Here is a 27567-nt window from a genome sequence, read left to right on the forward strand (position 1 = left end):
TTTCAGTTGCATAATTCAATTTAAACAAAAGTAAAGCGACTATATTTTGTGCGTGCATTTGCAGAATATAACTTTATGCCACATACTTGAACATGCACATAACTTCCTCCATACATTTAGTCATACGTATGTTCTAAAACTCTGATAAAACAGTCCTGTCCTGCTGAATTTCTGCGTCCTCAATTGTCTTTAACTTAATCCCTCGTCAAGATGTTAAAAGAGCGGTCCGTTTTGCTGGTAGAAAGTTTTAAAAGAATGTTTCTAAACACCGCCATAAGCCAGATAATAAACAGTCAAAAGTTTCGCTAAAAGTACGGTTGAGGCTGCGGAAATGCAGCTGGTGCCCGTGGGACCATTGTTTTTTTTTTTTTAATTAAAGAGTTGTTTAATTAAAGCAGGGGTCTTCAAACTTGGCCCTTTTATGACTTGTGGACTTCAACTCCCAGAATTCCTCAGCCAGCAATGCTGGCTGAGGAATTCTGGGAGTTGAAGTCCACAAGTCATAAAAGGGCCAAGTTTGAAGACCCCTGAATTAAAGAGTTGTTACCTAAAAGTTCCCGTGCGCGCGCACTTGGAACCCAGAGAAAATCGGAGACTTGTCAGGGCTCCTCCCCCACTAAAAAAAAAAGGTCGGTTCGCGTCATCAATTGGCGCCGGAAGTGGTTCCTTGGAGACGAGACGCGCGAAGGCCTCGTAGCGGGCGCGACCTGTCGACAGCGAAGCTGTCTTGAATCGGTGGCGTCGGTTCTTCCCTTCCGACGAAGCGGCTGAGGCGGGTCGCCGTGAGGATTAGGATCCTAGCTCGCTGCTGCGACCAAGGAAGCGGGAAACGGGACTCGGCGTTGGGATTAACCTCTTCCTGTGTGGAGCTCCGCATCTACAGAGCGGAGATCTTCCAACGGCGCTTAAGGCGGGCGTGACCGCTCTTCGTATTGCCACGTCTGCCTGAACGGAGGAATTGTATTGGGCAGCAGAGCTGATATTTTTCGCTTGCTGCACTTCCCGGACAGGTACAGGATAAGCGTGCACGGAGGAAGCAAGCGGAAGGAAGGCAGCAAAGAGAGCAGTTCCTTTTTTTTAGAATCGGCTTTGGAGGGTTTCCGCGTGGGGAAGAGCAAGACAGGAGGTTCGGTTTTAAAATTGGCTTGCTGAAACGGTGATCAAAAGTGAGAGAGAAGCAGTGGTTTTTCTGAGATTTCTACTCTGCCTCTATGTGGTGTTCAAAGGATAAGCAAGCTTTCCGGAATCTGTTCCAGGAAGCTCTTTAGCCTATTTGCGGTTTTATTCATTAGGAAAAATGACAGCCATTTCAGAATGCACATTTTCCTCCTCCAGGAACCTGCTTTGCCCTTAGTAAGTGCTGGGGCCCATTGTGTGATGCACGCAGAGCCTGTTGGGCTAAAGCAGCACTAAAACTCTGCCCATGCACTGCTTTATTTACAGAAAGACACTCTTTAATTTCCTGCCCATCAGTCTCTGGCCTAGTTGCGCATTGCTTCTGGTGCATAACAAGGCTTATAAGCTTTGCACTTACAAGCTCTTTCGTGGCGTGTGTGTGTTTGTATGTGTATATATATGTGTGTGTATGTGTATATTGCTAAGCTTGTAAGCCGCCCTGAGTCTTCGGAGAAGGGCGGGATATAAATGGAATTAAAATAAATAAATAAATAAATAAATAAATGATTGGAACCTTCCTGATGTAGCTGGGAACCATAGCATTATGATTGGATCATGCAACAGTTTTATTTGCGTGGCGTCAGTTCTCATTTTCAGATGAAAGCTTGGAAGTCAGAATGAGAATAACTTTTCTAATCTTACTCTTTTCTCGACCTATGAACATTATTATTTGAAAAGAGATAAAACCAAATAAGATTTCTACATTTATCATTCAGAAGTCCATCTTCTTGTTAATTATCTAGGAAGTTTTTGAAGTTCAGTAGATAATTTGAACAAGCCGGCCTGGTCTGATGGGTTTGGGTTTTATTACTGTTTTTATGTAATGTATCTATTGCACTGGGCATTATGGTTTAATCTCTTCTTAATTTTTGTATTTTGGTATTTTAGTATTTATTGCCCTGTTCACCGCCCTGAGTCCTTCGGGAGAAGGGCGGTATACAAATTAAATTAAATTAAATAAATAAAATAAATAAATAATTTCTTTTTACATCTTGTTCCTTGAGCATCATTTACAGGCTTAAGTGTGGCTATAATTCATGCTCTCAAAACTTCCTTTTGCTGCATAAAACTTTTGTATTATTAATTGAAATGTTGTATAATTAATTGAAATATATATTTCTAATAAAATAAGGTATGTTTGGTTTTTATCATCCCTTATCTGAATTGTTTATTTCTTGCCTTCCTGCAGCAATGGAAACTGCCTCAGATTCTTCTGTTGAACAACAAGCCTTTGACAATAACTCTGACACAGAGAGCAGAATTGATCCAGATACCCAGGCCCTCGAGTATGTTGAGCGTGTTCTTGGAACTTCAAGTCAATCTAGGCAAGCAACCCAGTGTCTGCCTCCAGAGTCTCTCTCAATAGGTGGTAGAGTCCAAACATCAGACCTCAGATCACCTCTGGAACTGAAAAAATCTGTTGCTGAAGAAACTGCTTCAGGGCTGTTGTCTCTTCCTCTAGAGTTGATTTTAGAAATCTGTTCCTACCTGCAAGCCAGGTTTGTTCTGCACGTCCTTCCTTTAGTCTGCAAGACTCTGAGGGACATTGTGCAAGATGAAGTCACTTGGAGAATTCGACTTTTAAAAAGAATTGGCAATTGCTATCCAGTTGTAGAAGGTAGGTGGATTTTCTTTCTAGCTGTGGTGACCTACTGTATATTTTAGCTTTTCACAAGCAGTTTCTCAGATGCTTAACTTTTGATTTTTGGGAGAGGTGGAATTGGTATTTTAAATGTAGATGATGGGGGAAGAAAGAAGCTAAAATGAGTTTTCCTTGACTGAAAAGAGGGTTATCATTAAGTAAAATGAATAGAAATTTCACTCGAGCTACTTTTCAAATGCTGTAATTTGTAAATATTGCTGTAACTATTCTGGGTAGAACAACAGTAAATATTTCCTAGCCTGCTTCTCTTTCATTTTTGGAGTGTTGCCAGTAAGGTTAATAATATTGTCTCTGAACTGATAGTACCAAGTACTTTACGATTTAAAGACAACGTCTCGTTAGTTCCTAAATTGAAATATTAGAATTTATCATAAGTCACTTTTGCAGTGTTGCAACTCCTGCTCCATTATGTAGAACTCCAGTGTTTTAGTATCTATCTTTTTTGGTGTTTAAATTATGTAAATCATGTTAACACTTATAGGTAAAACCACTATGTAAACATAAATTGCTTAATTTTGTTTTTACACCAAACAAAGGAAATATATCTCTTTATATGTTTTTATTTTTAGCAGGTAATGATTTTAACTGGCCAACAGCTTGCATTGAACTAGAGGAACACCTCCAACAATGGGCAGAGTGTGGCAAAAACACAGAGTATTTTTCCCTTACTGAAGGCCACTTTGCTTCTGTTGATTCTGTACTGCTCCTTCAGGTAAAAACCTGTCTCTTTGCTGCTATTAATGATTCAGCTTTGTTCTGACAAATTATATCCTTCAACATCCAAATTTTAATTAAAAAGAGCATCTTAAAAAATGTTCTGCATTTTCATTTTTCTGTGAAAACTTTGAGAAATAACTTACAAAATTCATTTTGGCCCAATAGAGTTTCCTTGATGTTATGCTCCATTATAATCATAACTCTCTCATAGTAGAGCTGGTTGTGTGTTTGTTAGTATTTTATATGATTCTTTAGACCTAAATGCTGAGTAGAGAATTAACTGTGGCCACTTCCTTTTTAAAAAAAATAAAAAATCAACCTTCCTTTGTCTATCACTTAATCTAAAAAGTATTCCTTGTTTGCTACTATTGCTTTCCCATCATTTTTATTCTTGATTAATTACTGCTAATTACTGCTAAAGTACTGTATTTGTCAAACTATTCTGATATTGTCTTTATAATGGGCTTTCAGTTTTATGTTTGTTTATTTATTTCTGTATATTTCTGTATATTATGTTTATTTATTTCTGCCTATCTTACTTATAGGACTCTTGGTGGCTTACATGTAAAAACAGCAGAAAAATAAACTTGTATAGATTAAAACAATTAAAACAATAGATTACAAAAATAAAAATTGCTAAGCACATTGATTTGTGCTTCTTAGATTGTAAGCCGCCCTGAGTCTTCAGAGAAGGGCGGGATATAAATGGGATTAAAAAAAAATGCAGAAGAATATCAATCAAAGCTCATAAGCAATACAGCCGTCTTGCGGGCTCCCCACATCCATTGACTTCAGGGGTTTCCTAAAGGCCAAGATTGGATACAAATCTGACCTAAAGAGACATAAACTTCCAGACAGTAGATGATGCAGCAGAAAGGGCTCTCCTCCTCTTGGGTCCTGTTATACAAAACTCCTTCATGCACAGGATCCACAACATGTCTTTTCTGCTGGATCTGATGGAGTGGCTAACTATAAATGTAATCAGGGGAAGGCGGTCCTTCAAACAACCAAGCCTTGTAGGGATTTGTAAGTCGTTACCAGTACCTTGAATTGAACCCAGAAGCAAACTGCAACCAATGCAGCTCAGGGAAAAGAGGTATAATGTGCATCAATCTTGGATTTATGTAACTCCCCATACTTTATTTTATTTACTTATCAAATTTAGAAACCACCCATTTCCCTCACAGAGAGATTCTGGCCAGTGTACATATAAAATATCATATTTTGCACCAGCTGTAGCTTCTGAATGCTCTTTAAGGGCAAGGCCTGTGTAGAGCATACTACAGGAATCCACCCGGAAAGTGGCCGAGGTGTGAGTGACAGAGACTATACATAAGAAGTTGTGTGTGTGTGTGTGTGTGTGTGTGTTTTACTGAAAAAAAGTTGGGTGTCTGCTCACTGTCTTTGTGATGCTACTACTTCGAAATATGAGGACATTGACCTGTATCATTTGATTAGCATTTATTTTTTATCTTATCCAGGGTGGGGAGCTGTGTATTTCTGGCTCTCGAGACCGAAATGTCAACTTGTGGGATCTAAGGCAGCTGGGCAAAGCACCAGAAAAAGTTCTAGTGAAAGTGCTGGGGACAGAGCGCAATGGAACACACAAGGTAACTGGAGATTCTGAACCAGAGCAGTACATTAAACATAAATAATTTACATTATTACAGAGATTCTGTATGGTCAACCCCTAAATTTCCATCTGATAGCCCCATTCTATTGTTTAAACCAGAAAATAAAGTGCAATGAGTTTCTCTGTGTGTGATGTGTATACAGGTAATCCTTGAGTTACTATTGTAATTGGGCCCTCAATTAAAGTCACAAGTAATGATAGTCATATAGCAGGTCACCACATGGCCAGAACCAATTTTATGACCTGTTTTGCAGCTGTCATAAAGTGAACACTGCGGTCATTATGCAAACCCATTGTTCGCTATGTGGCAGTTTTGCCACAAACCAGAAGTAAATCCTGGTTTCCTGCAAAATTGTAATTCATAATCATGTGCCTGCAGAGTGTTGCAAATGACTGTAAATGTGGGCTGGTTGCTGAGCGCCCCAAATATGGTCACAATGGAGAGCAGACATCAGAATTTTAGAACCAGGTCGTAACTAGGTTCTGGGGGGATCAATCATAACTTCAAACAGTTGTTAAGTGACTCGTTGTAAGTCAAGGACTAGCTGTATGTGTATGACATAGCTCGTGATTTGGGAATTTTCTAATTAATAGCAGTACATCCCTCTCTCTCTCTTTTGAACATTAAACCTTTCCCTTTTACAAACTTGCCTGGTAGCTTGTCTTTTACTGTAAAAAAATAAATAAATTAAAATGGCCCATGCCTTTTTATGGCTAGTTACAAAGAAAGGTGTAGGTAAATACATGAGGTATGTGCTATCCTGGCAGAAATATGGCCTATCGCTTCCAAGATGGCATTTAGAAGACCTTTCAGTCCTGTCTAACCTCTGAGCAGGGAATGACCATTCCCAATGAAAAGGAAGGGAGTGCTTCATCATTTTACTATTGTGATGCGGAGTTTGTAAAAGAAAAAGGTGCCGGAACTCACACATGTCGTACAACCCGCCTTGCCTATCCTACAAGGTTCCATCCAAAAAAGGTGCCGGAACTCCATTCTGAGCGTTCTATGAGGAAAAAAAAGCCGTCAGGAAGTCTACGCACCCCTGTTAAAATGCCAGGTTTTTGAGATGTAAAAAAAAAAAAAATCCGATCAAGATAAAATCACTTCAGAATCCTTTCCACCTTTTACATATAAGCTGTAGAATTCAATTGAAAAACAAATTGAAATCTTTTAGGGGGAAAATAACAATGAAAAAACTCACAGTAATGTAGCTGCATAAAGATGCCCACCCTTAAACTGATACCTTGCTGAAGCACCTTCTGACAGCATTCAGTCTTTTGAGATAGGAGCCAATCAGCGTGGCACATCTTGCCTTGAGCATCTTTGCCCACTCGTCCTTGCAAAAGGGCTCCCGTTCTGTCAGATTGCAAGGGCATCTCCTGTGCCCAGCTCTCTTCAGGTCACCCCATATATTTGCAGCCGGATTCAGGTCTGGGCTCTGGCTGGGCCATTCCAAAACTCTGAACTTCTCCTGGCGAAGCCATTATTTTGTTGATTTGGAGGTATGCTTGGAATCTCTGTTGTTTAAAAGGGGAAACTCCTTCATCTTCAGCATTTTAGCACAGGCCTGAAGGTTTTGTGTCAAAATTGACTGATGTTTGGAACATTTCCTAATTCCCTCCACCTTGAGTAAAGCCCAAGTTCCAGTTGAGGGAAAGCAGCCCCAAAGCATAACGCTGTCACAACCCTGCTTCACTGTGGATGTGATGTAACTTTGGGTGATGCGCAGTGTTGGTCTTACGCCAAACATACGTCTAGAAATCATGGCCAAAATGTTCATCCTTGGCCTCATCAGACCGTAAATACCCTTTTCCATAGGCTTTTTTGTGAGTCTTGATGTAGGTTTTTGCAAAACGTAGCCAGGCTTGGATATTTTTCTTTTTTTAAAAAAAACTTCCATCTTGCCACCTACCTCATAGCCCAGACATAAGAAGAATATGGGAGATTGTTGTCACGTGTAGTATAAAACCAGAAGTTGTCAGACATTCCTACAGCTCCTTTAATGTTGCTATAGGCATCTTGGCAGCTTCTTGGATCTGTTTTGTTCTTGTTTTTTCATCAGTTTTGGAGGGACAGCCAGTTCTTGGTGATGGTCGCTACTGTATCATATTTTCTCCACTTGTTAATGACTATCTTCACTGTGCTCCACAATATATCCCATGGGAATTTTTTTGTGTCCTTCTCCTGTCCTTCTCCTGACTGATACCTTCCAACAGATACATTTGATGCTTTGTAAACTCTTTGCGAACCATGTAAGAGGCAATAGAGTAAATATCAGAAAAATCCTACTTAGAACAGCTGAACTTTATCTAAGCCTGATCAGGGTCATTTTAATTAATGGCAGATGTGTACTGAATACTATTTAATATACCGTAACTTGGAGTGTGATTGATTAATCTTGAACAAAACTACATCCATACTTATAAGAGGGTGTGAACACATCCGAAGCCATATTATTCTAGGTTTCCCCCCCCCCCCAAAAGATTTCAGTTTGTTTTTCCAATTCAATTGTACGGCTTATATATTATATTAAAGGTGAAAAGAATACTGAAGCAATTTATCTTGGTTTGATTTTTTTTTACATTTTAAAAACCTAACATTTTAACAGGAGTGTGTAGACTTTCTGTATCCACTGTAAATCAAAAAATTGTGATACAAAACTGAAGCCGAATTTCTGTTTTAAAATGATACATATTTACGAAGCTGCTGGATCTTATTTTATATATAACAGGAGATTGATTGTCTTCAGAGAATGAAAGTTCAGCGTTTTGCTCAGTTATACCTTTTGCTGTGTATGCCAATATGAGGAAAAATCAGAAAGAGATAGAAAAGAGATATTTGTGTAGTTCACCTGGAAGTTATTTGGCCTAACTGTAAGCATTTGTTGTAATTATTGTTATTGCAATGTGTAATCGTTGGAAAGATTAGCTGAATATATATATATATATATGAAACATTTGTTAATTGAGTTTTGCCCCATTTTACAATCTGCTTGCCATAGCTGTTAAGTGAATCACTGCAGTTGTTAAGTTAGTAAGATGGTTGTTAAATGAACCTGGCTTCCCCAATGACTTCGCTTGTCAGAAGATTGCAGAAGGTGATCACGTGACCTCAGGACACTGCAACTGTCATAAATATGAGTCAGTTGTCAAGAGTCTGAATTTTGATCATGGGTCATGGGGATGCTGCAGTAGTCGCAAGCGTGAAAACTGGTCATAAGTCATTTTTTTTCATTGCTGCTGTAACTTCAAACAGTCCCTAAATAAACCTTTGTAAGTCAAGGACTACCTGTTTATATACCAGCACAGTGTTATTAAAAACTAAAGCGTGGTGATCTATTTTGTCCCCACTCCCTCCCTTTTTCCCCCCACTGCCTAGGGGTGGGTTTGGTCCCTGGCGTCACGTGATAACCGTGTATGTTCAGGCTCCTGGGACAGCACAGTGAAGCTATGGGATATAGCTGCTGATGGAAAACAGTTTGGAGAAATCAGGTACTGTTGCTGCTTATCTTCTTACATTATATGTACTTAGAAGACTAAATGGCAAGAAGGAAACTAGATTCAAAGAAACAGAATAATGACCGGAAAGTAGATATTGGCTTCAGTCCTTAATCGAGGGCCCAGACAGATTTAACATCCTACTTTCTAAAAATAACATCAAATCATGACTAAAGGCCTAAAATAGTACAAGTATTCAGTCTTCAGTTATATTGAATGTCAGAGAATTTCACCTAATTTCTTCTTGTATTATTTCCCAAGGATTTATTTAAAAAGACTGGATTAATGTCCAGTTAATATTGTACCACCTTACTGAATCTATCTGTCTGTCTGTCTGTCTGTCTATCTATCTATCTATCTATCTATCTATCTATCTATCTATCTATCTATCTATCTATCTTGTAAATATTGTACAATGAGCCTTCTCAGCTTCTTTCCTTTTCATCTTATAAATCTTATTTCTCTAATATGCATATGTACCAGGTTGCAGGTGCTTCTAGAAAGTTTAGAATTTTTTGTTCCCTATCTTTCGGTCCATCCCCTTGTATTTGGCTGCGAGATATTTCAGGCAAAAAGTCTTTAACTGGGATAGATACAAGTCTAACAAAGAAAATTCCAGCTCACTTACATAGTAGCTCACCCTATCTCATGGAGAGTTTATTCTACATAAATACATTATAGCTATGAAAACGACATTGTGTAAGAACAGTGCAACCTTGTCTAGTCTTATATTTCTTGAATTTCCACACTGATATGCTGGTTTTGGATTCAGAGAGCTGGAGGTTGCAACTTTAATGAAAACTGACATAGTGGATCGTTGGATCCAGATTTATCAGCTCTTAGTACTGGATGTTTCATATAATAAACTAATTTCTGTGATGGCTTACTTCATTATGCAGATGGTGCAGATTGCCTCATCTGCATTAATTTATGATATTTGACTGGAGTTATTATGCAAATACCAAAATCACCAAGACAATATTCTTATCTATTAAAGAAAGTTTCATATTTAATGTTATTCATATATATTTATATCAGTATTTATGAATTGCATACTCCCTTTGCTCAATTAGTCCATTAAAATTAAGATTCTCTATAATTCAGCATGTAAATTGGGTCTTCTGATTTCCAGTCACAGGGAATGAAATTAGGCAGGCAGAATTGTTAGCTGATGCTGCAGCAGGTGCCAGAGTGGTTTTTTTTCTCTTGCTTTTCCACCTGTCAGTTGTAGTAGATCATGGGTGTCAAACTCACCACATCATGTGACATGTCGTGACATATCATGACTTTTTTCGCATTGTTGGAGCTGGGTTGGGCACGATGCAACTGGCCCGGGAGGTGGCAGTTTGACACCTCTGTAGTAGATGATGACAGCCATTGCAAGCAGCAAAATGGGGACTAGCTAATTTATATTGTAAAAAGTATCAGTCTAGAAATAATGGAAAATCCAAGGCTGAGCAAAATGTGTGACCATGAAATATGCTTCTTGACCCATTGCCTGATCCTTTCCTTTTGGATTCTAGTGAGAAAGCAGCTGTATTGTGCCTTTCTTATTTGCCTGACATTTTGGTCACAGGAACCTATGACAAGAAAGTGTCAGTCTATGATCCACGAGGTTAGTACCAGTTAGTACCAGTTGCCTGCTTTCAACACTCATTGTCACCATAGGTAAGGCATTTGTGTCGCATGATTGCATTTCAGCTGCTTGGTAACTGCCTGGCATTTGTGACTGATTGCAGCATCCTCTGATCATGTGATTAAGGGTTGTTGTTTTTGCCATTTCTCAGCAAATATGCCCATTGGATAAGCTGGAATCAGACTTACAACCATGTGTTTCACTTAATGACTCTGTGGTTTGCTTGATGATTGCAGTGACTTGCTCAACACCCATTGCATAAACAAACATAAAATTGTGCGTGGTGACATAGTGACTCGACTTACCACCTCAATAACTTATAATCAAACTTCTGAACTCGACTGCAGTCGTAAGTCATATATTACCTACATGTCATGGTCTTCTTATCTCTATGGACCAAGAGCAATCAGAGAAGAAAGGATTATTCTGTCTAGACATTAGATGTTTTCTGTGCCAGATCTAGGCATATTGTGGATGCTCCCAAATAATTACTATCACGTAGAAGGCTTGTCCATTCACAAAATGTCCATGAACCAGTCACAAAACACTCATGTCAACACTGCTAACATCGAATGTTCTTGCTTGACAAGAGATGAAGAAGCAGCTATTTCATATGTTAAACTTGTGTATTGCTTTAAGAGATAGGATTAAGGCAGGGAGGAGGAAGATTGTACCTCAAGGCCATCTGGAATTAAAGAAGAAAAGAACTTGGTGGGTTGTCTAACGGAAGGGAAACTGATTCTTTAAATTAATTGGAGAATATGGTTAATGACAAAATTAGAAAGGTGGAGAATTGTGTTTTAATGTATTGTGCAAGGGGGCGGAGATTTCAGATTCCAGCTTCCTTCGAGCAAGCATTTGCCGGTGTATTAGGCTAAATAAAGGACTTTTAAGGTAAACAGTGCCTCAGAGTCACTTGAAAAGCCCATACGTCGGAAACTTGACAACTCAATTATCAGAAAGCAAACTATTGAGGCTATTCCCATCATTCTCTCTAGCCACCGAAGATGCTTTCTACTTCTTTAGCTTACACTTACCTGTTTCTAGAAAAGAAGGTCCATTTCTGGATGTGGTTGCAATCATCTACCATTTTTATTTTCCCTGTGGCCAATGCAAAGCCTGGAAGTGCCATATTCTTGAAAATCACTGTGTTTGGCAGCGTATTAGTTTCCCATTTATTCATGTTTAACTTAGTATGATTTTGTTTAAAAAAAAATTAGGCAGGTAGCTTTGAGCACGTTGCCTCCCTACAGCTACAATTAATTTCTGAAGACTGCCATCTCAAGCAGGAAGCTTTATGCAAGAAAATTATAATTCCCCCACTATGATTATTTGGGTATAAATTGCTACGGTGGGTAATGCATGCTATTTTTCTGTATGTAATAGAGCCCCCCCCCCAAAAAAAAAATCATTAGGAGTGGAAAAACAGGGAGGAGCTGGCAAGAGAATTCCTAAAGGAAGCTCTGCCTTCTCTCCAGCTTGCAGTTATCCTGATAATGAAATGGCAAACCTCAGTGTGGAGAAAGAATTGTATGTGATTGTAGTTGAGCAAGCCACCAATTTTATAAGATTTATCTTGTGCAGGTGACTGGGCTCTTGTGATGCATCTCTTGGCCCTCTCTCACAGCTGCTTATACCCCAGTGATGAGCCGCAGGATTCACTCCAATGCAGTCCTATCCCTTGCAGCTGACGAACACTTCATTGTCTCTGGCAGTGAGGATCGGACGCTGGTATGTTTCGACAGGCGGACCAATAGTGTGCTTCAAAGGCTTCAGGTGAGCTTCGACCTCTTTTTCACGATAAAACTAACCAACAGTTATATAGGGGATGGAGGGGGGGAAACCAAGAAAAATTGAATCCTTAACTATTCCATCCAATTTTAGAGCATTAGAGTATAGGAATACAGTATGAATACAGGAAGTTAAATAAGAATAAGCTGGTGTAAAGGGATAGAACTAGATTCTATTAGTAAGATAATAAATAATGCAAAGCTAACAGTGCAAGAAAGTAGAAGATGAAAATAAATAGGAGGTGGAGTGGACTTCCAGTAAGCACCATGGTAAAGTTAGATGTCCTTGCTGAAGGGAGAATAGCGTGTACGGTGATTGAACGTTGGCTGCAGACAAGCAAATTCTCTCTGGAAAAAGAAAAAATTGTACGATTGCCATTCACACTCTGGACTGTCAGGTTTTCTGATTGGCTTGTGAAATCATCTGACTCACAGTTATAACAAGGCCTGTTATGTATAAAACGCTCTACTGAGCCTTATCTTTGGAATTATTGTTTACTGCTTGGAAATATTAAGACTTAATTTAATTTAATTTAATAATATTTCTATACCGCCCTTCTCCCGAAGGACTCAGGGCGGTGAACAAGGCAAGAATAAAAATACAGGATTACAAAAGTTAAAAAATAATTAAATACATGCCCATATCCTAAAAATACATCTTAGAACCCCAGTAAAATGACAATAACAACCCCCCCCAGTCCCCTCATCAGGCCAGGCCAGCTTGTTCAAAAAAGTATGTTTTTAGCTCGCGGCGAAAGGAGCGAAGATCGGGCGCCGTCCGGAGCTCCACCGGTAGCTGATTCCATAGCTCCGGGGAGCCCACAGAGAAGGATCTCCCCCTGGGGGCCACCAATCGACATTCTCTGACCGGTGGCACCCTGAGGAGACCCTCTCTGTGGGAACGCACAGGGCGGAGGGAAGTTGATGCTGGCAGCAGGTGTTCCCTAAGGTACTCCGGACCCATGCCATGTAGGGCTTTGAACACCATTACTAGTACGGTTCAGAGCAACTAGTTTTTATGGTATTCACTGAGTGAGTCTCCTTCTCCTTGAGGAAAGAAGTTTTAAATGTGATTTTAAGGATGTGGAAAAATACTCATTTCTTTGAATAAGCAAAAAGGTGTTGATTTTAGAAAATTAAAAAACAATCAGAGATATTTGGAATAAAATTTTTAAACTAATTATAAAAATCCTTTTTGCTTGGTTGATTGGAAAAAAATGGTATAATAGGATTTTGAAGATTGGACACTAGAGGGAACTAAAAGAAAATAAGTATTACAGCTAAAGGAAACGTATACTTAAATTTGACCTGTTAACAAAAAAATGGAGCAAAATACTTTAACTATATATTTTGAAGGACATTTTGAACAATAGACTCCAAAATTAATTTTAAGAATGCTTGATACCATAGATAATGTATTAGTGATGTCACAGAAGAACAAGCTGTATGGATAAGACTGAAACTGATTTGATTGTGGATTTAAATATGACAAGTTACAAGGACAAAATGGAACAAGATAATACAGTGGACATAAAAATGAATCTGGTTAATGTCTTAATATTTAAAGGGGACAAACAAGTATTGAATCAGAAGAGATATTTGGATAATATTTTCTTACTGGATGTACAAAAGAGATCTGTTAAAGTCTTGAATGAAGACTAGGACATTATTTGAAGGGAACCAAAAACTAAGATTGTTAAAGTATGGGGAAGGAATCTGGAGCTGGTTTAATTGATCAAGGTTAAAGTAGGTAGTTATTTCTGGTAACTCTTAATGGACTTCTGCTGATAAGAAATAAATTATGTGGCTGATGGAATACAGTCATGCTCGAAACTGTTGGCACCCCAGAAATTTTTCCAGAAAATCAAGTATTTCTCACAGAAAAGTATTGCAGGAACACATGTTTTGCTATACACAGGTTTATTCCCTTTGTGTGTATTGGAACACAACAAAAAAGGGAGGAAAAAAAGCAAATTGGACATAATGTCAAACAAAACTCCAAAAATGGGAGTTTTTGATAGAGCTTTTTGGTAAAGCACATCATTCTACTGTTTACCGAAAATGAAATGAGGCCTACAAAGAAAAGAACACAGTACCTACAGTGAAATGTGGTGGAGGTTCAATGATGTTTTGGGGTTGTTTTGCTGCCTCTGGCACTGGGTGCCTTGAATGTGTGCAAGGGATCATGAAATCTGAGGATTACCAAAGGATTTTGGGTCGCACTGTAGAGCCCAGTGTCAGAAAGCTGGGTTTGCGTCCGAGATCTTGGGTCTTCCAGCAGGACAATGACCCCAAACATACGTCAAAAAGCACCCAGAAATGGATGGCAAGAAAGCGCTAGAGAGTCCTGAAGTAGCCAGCAATGAGTCCAGATCTGAATCCCATTGAACACCTGTGGAGAGATCTTAAAATTGCTGTTGGGAAAAGGCGTCCTTCCAATAAGAGAGACCTGGAGCAGTTTGCAAAGGAAGAGTGGTCCAAAATTCCGGGTGAGAGGTGTAAGAAGCTTATTGATGGTTATAGGAAGCAACTGATTTCAGTTATTTTTTCCAAAGGGTGTGCAACCAAATATTAAGTTAAGGGTGCCAATAATTTTGTCCGGCCCAGTTTTGGAGTTTTGTTTGACATTATGTCCAATTTGCTTTTTTTCCTCCCTTTTTTTGTTGTGTTCCAATACACACAAAGGGAATAAACCTGTGCATAGCAAAACATGTGCTCCTGCAATACTTTTCTGTGAGAAATACTTGATTTTCTGGAAAAATTTCTGGGGTGCCAACAATTTCGAGCATGACTGTATATGGGTTAAAAATAAGAAATAGGACAGAATTGTAAGTAACATATACTTTTCTAATAACAATAAGGAAGAAGAAAATAGTGGAGTTTAATATTTACCTGAGACAAAATATATATGAAACCTTATTTTTATATATAGGTTTTATAATAAGCCTGATGACCATAGGAATTATGATATTTCATACTTATGTCTGGTATCACATAGAACTGATGGCAATACTGTTTATCTTTTCCCCCAGCTGGACACATACTTATTTTCCATGTCGTACCAGGGTTCTCAACTGTGGGCTGGAGACAATCATGGAATGTTGTATGTCTTTGAGAACAGTGGAGGGCATTTCAAGCACATTCGGGTATGGTACTGGTGATAGATCATGGAGGGGCAGAGAAATGTGGTTCTTCTCTAATTTCCACACATAAAACAATTCTCTTTCATTTGATGTCTCACTGCTTTTTCTTTTGTCAGTATTTTGATGTAGGTCATCGCTCTCAGATCACTGGAGTCCAACACTCATTGGGTGCACTGTATACAACTTCCACTGACAAGACGTTCCGTGTAAGAGTTGTGGTGGTATCTAAGTACTTTACTAGGAATGAAGTGTTAATTTAGCAATAGCACTTAGATTTATATACTGCCTCGTAGTAATTTACAGAAGTCTCTGAGCAGTTTACAGAGTCAGCCTATTGCCCCCAGCAATCTGGGTCCTTACTGACCTCAGAAGGATGAAAGACTGAGTCAACCTTGAGCCACTCAGAATCGAACTCCTGCACAAGAATTTGCATGAATTGTATATTAAAATAAGTATTTTCTTACAAAATATGCACTTCCAAACATTTAGTTCTTAACATGCTTTGTGTATTTGGGTGGGTGTTCTCTTTGGACTAAAAAATCAAATCAAATCTAAAGAATAACTGAATTATTTTTGGCCTGGAAAAATAGTTCTGGTAGAGTTGTGACTGAGGAGCAAAACAAAACAGAACAAAAAAATAATCACAGTACTGTAGATTTGATCAGTGGAAGCAGAATTAATTCTGTCCACTATCATTTTAAAATAGTTGATTGAAAACTAAAGCACATAAAGTTGCCACATAAAGTTTTAGTTATAAACTAAAACTTTGGATTATTTCAACAGCTTAATACTATTAGTAGCTACAGATAAAGATGATGAAATATGATAAAGACCATTTCATAGTTTTTTTTTAACATATTGCTTCCATATCATTTTGTTACAAATAAGCTCCTTCACTGCATCTGCCTGGCTTTATTAGATTCATAGACCATTGTTTTGGAGAGTTGCCTATACTGAATAGTTGCATTGGCATAAATGTTTTGGGACTGTAGACTTTACATATAGCAAAGTAAAATAAAGGGTTTTTTCAATTTGTTATATTCTCATATACTTTTTAGACTTAAACCTCTTGGATTTTTCTTTCAGATACATATTCCTACAGATCCACCAAAGATCATCTGCTCACAGACCCATAGCTATGTGCTAAATGGGGTAAGGACAACAGGATGGAGATGCTGGTATATATTATTCAGGAAAGGGGTGCTGCAGCTATAAAAGGGAGGGATCTATTCACTATTGTCATCACTGTTTTGGGTCAAATGGAATTTTATTGTGGGCTTAATGCAGAGGCTCTACTTATCTTCAATTTCTTGTTTTTTTGTTGTTGTTTTTTGCAGGTCAGTGTTGAAGGAAATATGGCAGTAGCTGCCTCAGGTGGTTTCTCCTTGGAGGTTTGGAAACTCAGTGTTTGATGACAAGTGACAGTGATCCATGCTCAGAAGCTCAGGATCATCAAGTACAGTGTATTGGACAATTATTTCCTCATAGGTTCCAGGGTCCTGAAGTCTGTTGAATTGTTTTAATATGTTCTTTGGGGCCGACTAGTCAAATGTTGTAGCCTCAGCTTTGCTTCTCCCAGTAGGGTAACACACGAGGCTTGTATGGAGGCCATCTGATTCACATTTGAACCTTAACTTTAACCTAACTCTTTCTTGCTGGCCATCTCTCTCATTTCACCTTGTATGGCTGAAACAAGGTGAAAGGTTTGTACTTTTTCCATCATCTAGCTAGCCCTTTCGACGTCTGCCCCACTCCACATAGAGGAGCAGTGTCTTCTCTTTGGCTTGATGACTAAGAACTCATTGGCTTACCAGGTAAAGAAGCACAGATCTAAGGATGAAAGGGTGAATTATGGGCAGAGGAGAGAGTGATGGTTAGAGGAACTACCCAGCTAACTTGGCCTGATGAATGTTTACATTTAATTCAAAATATTCAGCCATAATGGCAGATCAAGAGTTATGTTGCCTTTTTCTCCCTTGTGGTAAGCAAAATATGTCTTAAAGCATGATTTTTTTAAGGGATTTGGTTTAGAATTAAGAAATGGAAACCACTAAGTAAGATTATACAGCACATTTTGACTGTACAACCATTTTTTCAATTTTGTCATTATTAAATTATAACAAAAACAAGTTTTGAACAAGATGAACTGTTTCTTCAATGACATATGGCAAGCTTCACATATTGTGCTCAGCCATATGCTTTGGTTGGTTTTGTTTTAATATGTGTGAACCATATCACAGTATTTTATAAAGCATGGTTTGTAGTCTAGCATTATTGAATTAGCCTTGAGGCTTATTCAGTATATCATGATTAAAGTAAACCATGGGTTATCATAATGTGAAAATCCAGAATATAGACTGGGGTGCAACACAAAATGTCAATTGTTGTATTTTCATTTATATTTATTTGTCAGTCCTTTGTCATTTTATAAGCAAGAATCTAAGGACTGGTTAAATTTGAATGCATTGGGATATATGTACATAAACTTGCTTTTGAATTATCCAACAAAGGCAAACTGATAAGCTAAAATCCTTCCCTCTTATTCTTGTTATCTCTGAGAATTAGAAATGTTACTAACTCTGAGCTGGACAGTGTCATTCTTTTCCTTCTATGTAATAGGGATACAAAAATACTTTAGAATGAATAGCAGGAATAATTGGAGTAACAAATATAAAATATAAAACAATAATGAGCATCTTAGACATCAGTTTCTATATTTTCATCAAAATTCAGTAATTTCAGTACTTAATTTACAGTGTTGATTTTTTGAAGCAGGAGTTGATATTAGAATGTATAGTCAGAAAACAATTCAAAAGACTTATTCCTTCAGTAATATGATATGATCTGTATTATTTATAAGGCTGAAGCTGGAGTTATTATTGAATAAGCAGATTGAAAAGCACACTATATGAATCTCACCTTCCACAAGAACCACCTGGAATTGGTGTGGTAATAATAGATACCCCCTCCCCTCATATACACAATATCAGTTTGGAGTCAGGCAGCCCCCAAAAATGAACCAAATAATAAAAATAAGATAGAGACCATACTTCACTATGGAAAGCAACCCAAAGACTTCTTTAATAGTTTTTCTATGACATTTAATCAATTATTGACTTCTGAGTGAGGAATGGTAAATTATCACATCTCCACGTGTAGACAATGACTGTAGCAAAGACTAAAAGACTGACAAGTAGGCCAGTCCCAAGAAGACGGAAAGTCATCCACTTTTGCTCCAAACTGTAGCTCCTTGTGAGGACACTGCAGGACAGTGGTTTCCTACCAGTTTGAGAACTGGGAGAAAAAGGGAATCATCATATTCTCAGTTGCAGTAAAGACTTTTAAAGGGCACTGAGTTCACTAATCTTACTTCTATTCACTTTTGGAAATCACCCATTTAATTATATTAAGAATATTAGAGATCTTCAAAACAAGTTTGAAAAACCACTTGGTGAGTTTACCTTTGTTCTTGAACAAAAAAAATTAACTGTAAGTTTAAGAAATAGAAACAAATGGTAAAATCTAAATAAGAATTTAAGAAAGATATAAATGCTAAAATCACGTCTGATTTACGTTGACCACGTCACGCATGCAATTTCACTGGAGAAGGTGATGCTAGGAACGGTTAGTGGAACAAAAAGAAGGGCAGGCAAAGAACGCACTGGCTTGATAACATCAAATCTGATACAAAGTCGAACATCCAGCCATTGAAAGAAGCTGTGCTTGACAGGATAGCATGGAAAGCACTTGCTTATAAAGTTGCCAAGAGTCAGATACAACTAAATTGTTAAAACAACAACAAATGCCAAAAAGGGCAAGAAACATTTAGGACTTTTTAATTTGGGGAAAAATAAATTAATAAATAATGCCTTCGTGGGAATGCTATTTTATTTTGTCTATCCAAATAACAAAGATATAGTCTTTTATGATTTCAGAAATTACACACTAGAAGGGATTAAAGACTCCAGTCACGAAAGGAAAAAGACTGCTTCCAGTTTTTGAATTGGAGAGAAAGTATTGGGTTGGAGAAATGACAGATAATGCTGTTAAATGGGAATCATTTCAAGATACTTGAAAATGGAGACTGTTGTAGCTGCAATGTCAGAAATGTTTGCTTATATGAATGTATAATTTAGAAAAGAATAAAGGAAAGATGTAACGAAAAAGCTTTGAAAGACCTACATGATGAAGACATGAAAAAAGCATGGGCAGATTTACTAGAAAATAAAGAAATACAAGATAAGAGACAGCAGTTAATATGGAAATACAAATAACAAGCCAAGATAATTTCCTGGATAACAACGTCTTGATGGATTAACAAAAGAGGTTTGTTAAAGCCTTGAAGCAACTTTAGAGATGGAAAAGAAAAAGGAACGAAGATCAAAATCAAAAACAGCATCTGAACTGATCAAAATCTACCATTGTTAGTATTTTAAAACCAATTTGTTTTACCAGGATTAAAACAAGATAATTTGATAAATTTCTGTAACTCTATGGACTTTTTGATGACAACTGGAAAGTTAATGATTTATGGATTTACAAGTGGAAAAGGGGTGAGCTATGGGAAGAGATATATGCGTGCAAGGGGGAAGAAATATTAAGTTTGTACTTGTGATGAGTCATTTCTTTAACTATTTATATTTTTTTATTTTATTTTTTCTTTGCACTTTGTATTGCTTCTCTTTATTTTCTCTCTCCCTTCTGAATTTGGTTTGTATTATTTTTAAAACTGCATAAAATTATTTTAAAAAAGTAATTCTATCAACAGGATTTGAAAGGGAAGAGAGCATCTGTGAAATATAGTTAGATCTAAAGAGAATGTTAATTCATTTATTTCTGGCATTGTATTGATTCTTAAAATATAATCTTTAAAATAATATTTTCAGCAAACTTTGGCTACATTGATAAGTACAAAGAATTTGCCCAAATGATTGAAAAACTACAAAATGAGTAGATGGGAAGGGTAAAACTGGTAAGGTAAATTCTACACAATGAACAACAAACATTCCCTAAATTGGCAGATTCTAATATTTGTTGAAGGGATCTAGCTGAAATAATATTGAAAGTTTGATACGTTTAATTGACAAGAAATAACCTTTGCTAAGTTAATTTGCCATCTAAAATTCCTGCCTCAATAAAAATGAATAAAAAATTCTTGTTCTACCTCCATCACTTCCAAGGTTTAAGATTTTATCATTGTTTACGATTCCATGTTTGAGTCAATTTTCATCCCGACTTTAAACATGCTGTGGTTTAGAAATCAGATGAGGGTACATTCATGCACTAAATTTCATGTTCCTAATCTATTTATTTAATGAGCTGTATGAAATAATGGAATGTTCAGGGGGGGAAAACAATGAATGGAACAATACAGTTCACACTTATGTTCCCCTGATTATAGTGAGTTATGGTAATAAACTATCTCTGACTTGGCAAATTTTTGTGATCTTCATCTTATAATGCATACTGCTTTACATTTATGAAAAACTGTTTTGTATTAAATGCAGAAGGCATGATATAAAAGCCAGAAAGATATGCTTGAATTAGCATGAATTTGGAATGAAAGTTTTTCATAAGGAAGCTTTAAAAAAAATCTGAAAGGAAAATTAGAGACTTAATGCTACTAAGGAGTGCATCACACTTGGCGTAATCCAGACAATATTGTGGCAAGTAAGTAGCTAATTTGGAGAATTGTAGTGAGAACAAGAGAAGTGTGTTAAATTACTCCTAGAATTGGAGAAAGAAAACCCATTTTTGGTGGAAAATGTTGAAATCTCTCAAGTAAATCGGATATGAAATAGATGAGCTAATTCCACCTTATTGTAAGGCTACATTTACAGAATCTTGCAAGTCTGAAAGGACAAACAAACTTCCTGGTGCTACTTTTATTTGCTGGATCTGTTAAGGTGGGCCCTTCCTAGGTTTCTTGCTCTGACTGTTAAGCCATTCTTGTCTAATTGTTTCCTAGGCAGCCTCTTTCCCCCACGGTCATTTTCACACGCCATTACAAAATCCACTACTGCTTAGAATGAGGGATCTTAAAAACCTCATAGTCATATTTCACTCTGAGCTTTTATAAAATAACTGAAAAGTTTGATTGTCTAGAACAGTTAGGACTAGACATTTATACATTTCAAGAATCTTCGGATAAGAACTTCCATGAGCGATTAGGTCTAGACCAGGGGTAGGCAACCTTGGCTCTTTTATGAGTTGTGGACTTCAACTCCCAGAATTCCTGAGCCAGCTGTGCTGGCTCGGGAATTCTGGGAGTTAGTCCACGAGTCATAAAAGAGCCAAGGTTGCCTACCCCTGGTCTATTGTGATGTGTAGATAATGCCTAATTTATATAATTGTTCCAATGAATATGAACATTGTTCTTATTACAAATAGGATATAGCTGAGAGAAAAGACACAATACTGGTAAGCAGAGGAATATATTAACTAGAATTTGAGAAAAAAATAAAGCAACTAATCATTCTAGCAATGTGGCTTATTAAGCATACCGCTCTTTCACTTGCTGTCCCTCTTTTTTAATTAATAAGTGTGGAAGAAAAAAAGGATGGTATATTTATCCTTGTTACTTTGGTACTGCAGTCTTATTTTTCCTGGTTATTCTGTTTTTTTCATAATTTTATCAAAAAATTAAAAAATAAGATTAAAGGAAAAAAGAAAATGCAAGAAAACAAAAAAGTAAAAAGATCCCCTTTAAGAAAACAACTTTCCACTATCATCATGACAAATATAATTTCATAATCTCTTCACCTTCTTTTAATTAACGGGTATGTAACTCTTCATCCCATAATACCTTTTAGTAATAAGCAAATCAAAAAAGTAAACCTCTCTTTATTCAATTATTAGAAAAAAGTTTAGAGCTCTAAAATGTTAACGTATATAAAACTTAACTTTCCATAGCTCATCCCTTAGTTGTAAGCAAAAGGCATAAAGGCATAAAAAGCTCAATATCCTAGTGTCAATAAACAAAGCCTGAAGTTTAATATTACAAAGAGTCCATTTATTTTTTTTAAGACACATTCCAATATACGGTATTTCTCCCATTCCAAATGTCAACAATTCCAGAGAGAACCAGCCTAAAATAACAATATGTCCTTTCATATAAACATTCCATATCTCAATTCTAAACTATTAACAAAATAAAGTATTCCCAGCATCCTAATATAAACAAACAACTAGAATTTAACATAACAAAAAGATATTTTTCCTTCAAAAAATAAATCCACACATTAGATACAAAGTGTTTAAATGCTAAAAAATTAGGATACATGAAATGGCTATAAAGTTAATGGTTTAAACACTATATTAGCTAATCCAGTATATTACATTTTTCTAATTATCAGTACATACAAACAGAACCACCCAAAATGACAGCATGTCCCATTTTGTTGTTGACCATAGAACTTACTACAAAGTTCTTCAATACAATACTTTTAAGCAGTCTCTTGTAAATCCAGCAAAAAAGAAGAATTATTCCAGTTGTGCCCTAGAACTGTCAACATTTTTCCTTCATAATTTTTAAAACTTCCCACGATTTTCTCTTTACATCTAATGGCACATTTTTATTTGGAGTTTCACTCATGTTGTTCTCAAGTGGAGCTTGTTGCATATCTAGATATACTAGTTGTTGCAAAATCTCAGGATGGGTGACTTTGGGCTTCTCTCTCTCTCTCTCTCTCTCTCTCTCTCTCTCTCTCTCTCTGTAACTTACCTCAGAGGGCTGTTTCAGGGGAAAGAGATAGAAGGAGCATAAGGTATATTCAATGTCTTGAGTTACTATATTTATAAAAATGATAAGGGTGACGCTTTTAAAAATTTAAAATAAATATCTTGTTCTATATCTATAACATCTTCTGCAGACAGCCTGTCCCCAAAAAGGCACAACATAGCTGACATGATTCAAAGTCTCAGTGCAATTCTTGGTGGAGTTGCTCAAATATATCCCTAAATGTCATTTCCCATAAACATGCATCTTCTTTAAAAAATAATTTTGAGGTCTTCATATTCAAAATCCAATATTCCAACCCTTTCTGTTGCCAAAACATTCTGTTGTTATTTTAAATTCTTTATAAAAATAAATCTTCATTTTCTTATGTTACTGATTCAAGACACTCACCAGATTTTTACTGCCTTGCTACTTTGAAGACATCCAACTTCCTTGAAGCAGTTAATAAGCTATTTCCAAGGGTGGTTAGCAAGGGAATTGCACAAACATAAGTGTCCTTTGAGGGACGCGGTGGCTCAGTGGGTTGGGACACTGAGCTTCTCGATCAGAAGGTCAGCAGTTTGGCAGATCGAATCCCGAGTGCCACATAGCATAGTGAGCGCCTGTTACTCGTCCCAGCTTCTGCCAACCTAGCAGTTCGAAAGAACGTAAAAATGCAAGTAGAAAAATAGGGACCACTACAGTGGGAAGGTAACAGCATTCTGTGCGCCTTTGGCATCTAGTCATGTTGGCCACATGACCACGGAGACGTCCTCGGACAAGCGCTGAATCTTCGGCTTTGAAACAGAGATGAGCACTGGCCCCTAGAGTCGGAAACGACTAGCACGCATGTGCAGGGAAACCTTTACCTTTACCTTAAGTGTCCTTTGAACCATGCCATTTGCAGAATTTACCCATATCCCAATTTTCCCCCCTTCAGAATCTTTTTGTACTCTTTGTTAAGATCAATAATAAGGAAAACAGGTTCTGACATATCTCTCTTATCCTGAGGATTGTAGCAGCTGATCTAGTAATAAACTATAAATGATCGCAAACATCAATTTTTTTGCTGAAACTTCTTCAATGCACCATTTTTCCCTAAAATGCTGTTTTGCCTTGACAGTATTTTATTCTCCCCCCAAAAGGAAACAGTATTGAGCCAATTAATCCAAGCAAATTTGGAAATAACCTTGGTATTTTTATCCATGAAGTTTTTGCCTGCTTCTTAATCCATATCTTATAATAACCAGTGTTTCCTTTATGTTGGTCTTTGAATGAGAAATCTATTATTTCTCTCAAATTTTCATTCCTAAAAGGCTTATTATAATATGTAACTACCTGCCTCTTCTGCAGTCCAGCTTCAGCCAACAGCTATTCTAATACTTGGCAGTTTTGAACTGGCTTGAACTGGTTTCTTCTGAAAAATAAATGTATTGCTTTTCTTTCTCTTAATAATAATCTTACAGATCAAGCATTTGACTCAGTTTAAAATTTATCTCTATAGCAAGACGTAGCACAACATGACAAATTTGATTCTGGAATCCTAATTCTCTGGACTCTAGTCTACCAACAATCTAAAATACATTGCCAGCCATGTAGAATATCAATTGGCATTTTTCCATATATTCAGGGTTAGCTGAGCCATGTTTTCACACTGGAGGCAGAAAACACAAGAATTTTTCTTTCAAGGTTGAAATAAATATCTAATAATAATTTTCTGCCCTATCCTAACAGATATGGCTGGGCTGAGAAATTCTGGGAATTGAAGTCCTCAGGATTTAAAGTCACAAAGTTTGGGCACTCCTAAAATAAAACCACCACCACCATTTTAATCTTTGCTTCTACTCTATTGTCTTCATCTCTACAATGATTCTGGATTATTTTGAATGTTTATAGCATGTACGTATCAAAATATCTGCCTGGAAATATCTGCCTGAGATTCAAGGTACTGGTAATGGTGTTTAAGGCCCTACATGGCATGGGTCCGGAGTACCTTAGGGAGCACCTGCTGCCGGCATCAACTTCCCTCCGCCCTGTGCGCTCCCACAGAGAGGGTCTCCTCAGGGTGCCACCGATCAGAGAATGTCGATTGGTGGCCCCCAGGGGGAGGTCCTTCTCTGTGGGCGCCCCGGAGCTATGGAATCGGTTGCTGGTTGAGCTCCGGATGGCGCCCGACCTTCGCTTCTTCTGTCGCGATCTGAAGATACTCTTATTTGAACAAGCCGGCCTGGCCTGATGGGGGATGGGTTGGGTTTTTATGGTCATTTTTAATATCTGTATTTACTGATTTTAGTCGGGCATATGTTTAATTTTCTTTTAACTTTTGTATTTTTGTATTTTTTATATATCTGCCCTGTTCACCGCCCTGAGTCCTTCGGGAGAAGGGCGGTATATAAATAAAATTATTAATTAATTAATTAATTAAATACCTTTTACCGGGGGTGCATCTCCTCATGATGAACTATAGTTTCTTGCTCTTGATTACTTCATCGTTTTAGTGCTAAATGAAGTTGTTAAGTTAAAGTAGAAGGACCTGAATTTGACATGGTTTCCTCCTGTTTACATAATCAGACTGATGCCAGTTTTCATGTTACGGGAATCTTGGTCAAGGTGACTTCAGAAGGCTCATTGCTTCTCAGGGCACTTGTAATTAGCTTATACTATTTGAGCAAATAGTGCAGCACTAGGGGCTCAAAACACTGAGATAACCTGAATTCAGTCCAGAAGAGATTTGAGTATATCACTGTTCTGTCATTTGCTTGACAAACTGAATGTGTTTATTTGCTTAATCCAAGTACTCCAAGACACCAAAACAAACCACATAGAAGCTCTGCCACCATGACTATGCAGCAGAAAGAATAATTTCAAATTAATTGAATGCCTTGGTGTCTCTGCCACACCTACTATCATCTTGTATTCCAACTAATCCTTTGTGTATCATGCATTGACTCAGCAACAGATAGTTTTGGTTCCCAAACCTGTAAAGTCAGTTTAAACAATATGGGAGAACACATGATCCCACAGGATATGATGCAATTACTAAATTGCTCGCTTGGGGAAATTTGATTGCAATCCATCTCTCTCTCTCTCAGCTCTCTACTAAGACTCATAAGAACCAATCTGTGGCATTAACTGTAGAAATTAAATAGAATAAGCAACCCAGAGATGGTTCTGTACATAACTATGAAGTTTATTTAAGCAAAGTAACCTTTTTTAAAAATGTAGAAGTGGAAAAGATATTCCATATTAAAAAAATCTCAAGAGACACAAAAGTAGCTGAGTGACCTTGGGCTAGTTACTTTCATTTAGGCCTAGGAAGGAAGCAATGGCAAACCTTGCCAAGAAAACTGCAGGGACTTCTCCAGACAGTATCCAAGAATTGGACATGATTGAATGGAAGAAAAAATATATTTATGAAATAAGATAACCACAAAATAGAATTTTCTTTCTCACCCAGAACAATTGATTGCTGCATTTTGTTCATCATCTTATCAGGAGTAGAGTATCTATAAATTTTATTTAGCGTTAAGGTATCTAGATGTAGTAGTGCTGGAATGTTGATACATACTTTTGCATTTTGCAGGGTTTTTTTCTAGTGGCCTTCCTCAATTGGTGCCTTTCAGATTAGTCATGCTATCTGGGATTGGTAACAGTTGTTAACTCCAATGTATTTTAAAGGCATGAAATTAAGAAAGACGAAGTATTTTTTATTACAGCAACCACAATAACTGAAATAGAAATACTTTACTGACCTTACGTTGCTGGTTTCTTTAAAAACAGGAGAGAGTGGCATGAATATGAGATTTGAATAATAAGAACACATCTATTTCTTATAATTTTATTTTTCTTTTTATAGAAATGCATTTTGGATACAAACAACAAAAGCAGGAAAAAAACCCAATTCAATCAATTTTAATGCAGAGGCAACATAGGGAAAAACATCTGTCTTCTCAAAGACCCACTGAATATGTAACAACAGTTTAAACAAATTAAGCATCTGAGTGGTCTGTTAAAACGTACTTTTAAATGCAGATAGCTACAGGAGGAGATACCTGTGGATGCTATGTGATACCTTCCCACAAAAAATATATATGTTTCTACTTATTTATGCATAACTGGTGTTAAAATGTAGTAATTCTGGGAGGGAATTTTTAATTTATTTAGCATAAAATTCTGGCTTCAGCTGTTTGAATCCAAAAGCAGTAAATACACTCCCAAGAAAATAGTAACTTCATCTGTTCATATCATTCTCTTTCATTTCTGGGATACAGTCTGAATTCCTCACTGCTGAACAGTATATAATTCATTTTGAATTCCTAAACATCCAATTTAAAAAATACTATATTTCTATTGAAGGAGGATGAGCTCCCTAGAAAAGTTCAAGTTACATTTGAACTTTCCCGGACAACAGCCTTTTAAAAACATTTTCTTCAATAACTGTCATTAACAATTGGTAACATTAAGGCATTTTTTTCTATTCAGGTGCAAAATTAAGAAGACACGAATGCAGCAGTTGACTAACCAAGCAGATGTGACCAAACAACGTCTGAGCATTTCTGAACATGAGCAATCAAAATATTTTTCCTGTCATTTT

General features: G+C 37.1%; 1 protein-coding gene across 2 annotated transcripts; it reads left to right on the forward strand.

The window, feature by feature from the left end:
• The first annotated feature begins 722 nt into the window (after positions 1-722).
• On the forward strand, positions 723-27498 carry FBXW9 (F-box and WD repeat domain containing 9). Of its 2 annotated transcripts, XM_083351327.1 has the most exons (12): positions 723-1010; positions 2366-2794; positions 3409-3551; positions 5038-5166; positions 8569-8681; positions 10211-10302; positions 11951-12099; positions 15146-15259; positions 15373-15462; positions 16343-16408; positions 16594-16712; positions 27456-27498. In XM_083351327.1, exons 2-11 carry the CDS (start codon positions 2368-2370, stop codon positions 16666-16668), a joined length of 1398 nt encoding a protein of 465 aa, XP_083207453.1. In that variant the 5' UTR covers positions 723-1010; positions 2366-2367; the 3' UTR covers positions 16669-16712; positions 27456-27498. The 2 variants fall into 2 exon arrangements, with proteins under 2 accessions (XP_083207453.1, XP_083207452.1); XM_083351326.1 differs by lacking the exon at positions 27456-27498 and having other exon boundaries at positions 16594-20684.
• Positions 27499-27567: the final 69 nt, after the last annotated feature.

This window comes from Vipera ursinii (assembly GCF_947247035.1).
Source record: "Vipera ursinii genome assembly, chromosome: 2".
NCBI lineage: Eukaryota > Metazoa > Chordata > Lepidosauria > Squamata > Viperidae > Vipera > Vipera ursinii.

Bases quoted from the DNA above. Each gene is read 5' to 3' on its own strand.
- FBXW9 (XM_083351327.1), top strand. From the start codon at position 2,368: ATGGAAACTGCCTCAGATTCTTCTGTTGAACAACAAGCCTTTGACAAT. The intron at 15,260-15,372 runs GTATGGTACTGG...TTCTTTTGTCAG, and splicing joins GGCATTTCAAGCACATTCGG to TATTTTGATGTAGGTCATCG. The intron at 16,409-16,593 runs GTAAGGACAACA...TGTTTTTTGCAG, and splicing joins ATAGCTATGTGCTAAATGGG to GTCAGTGTTGAAGGAAATAT.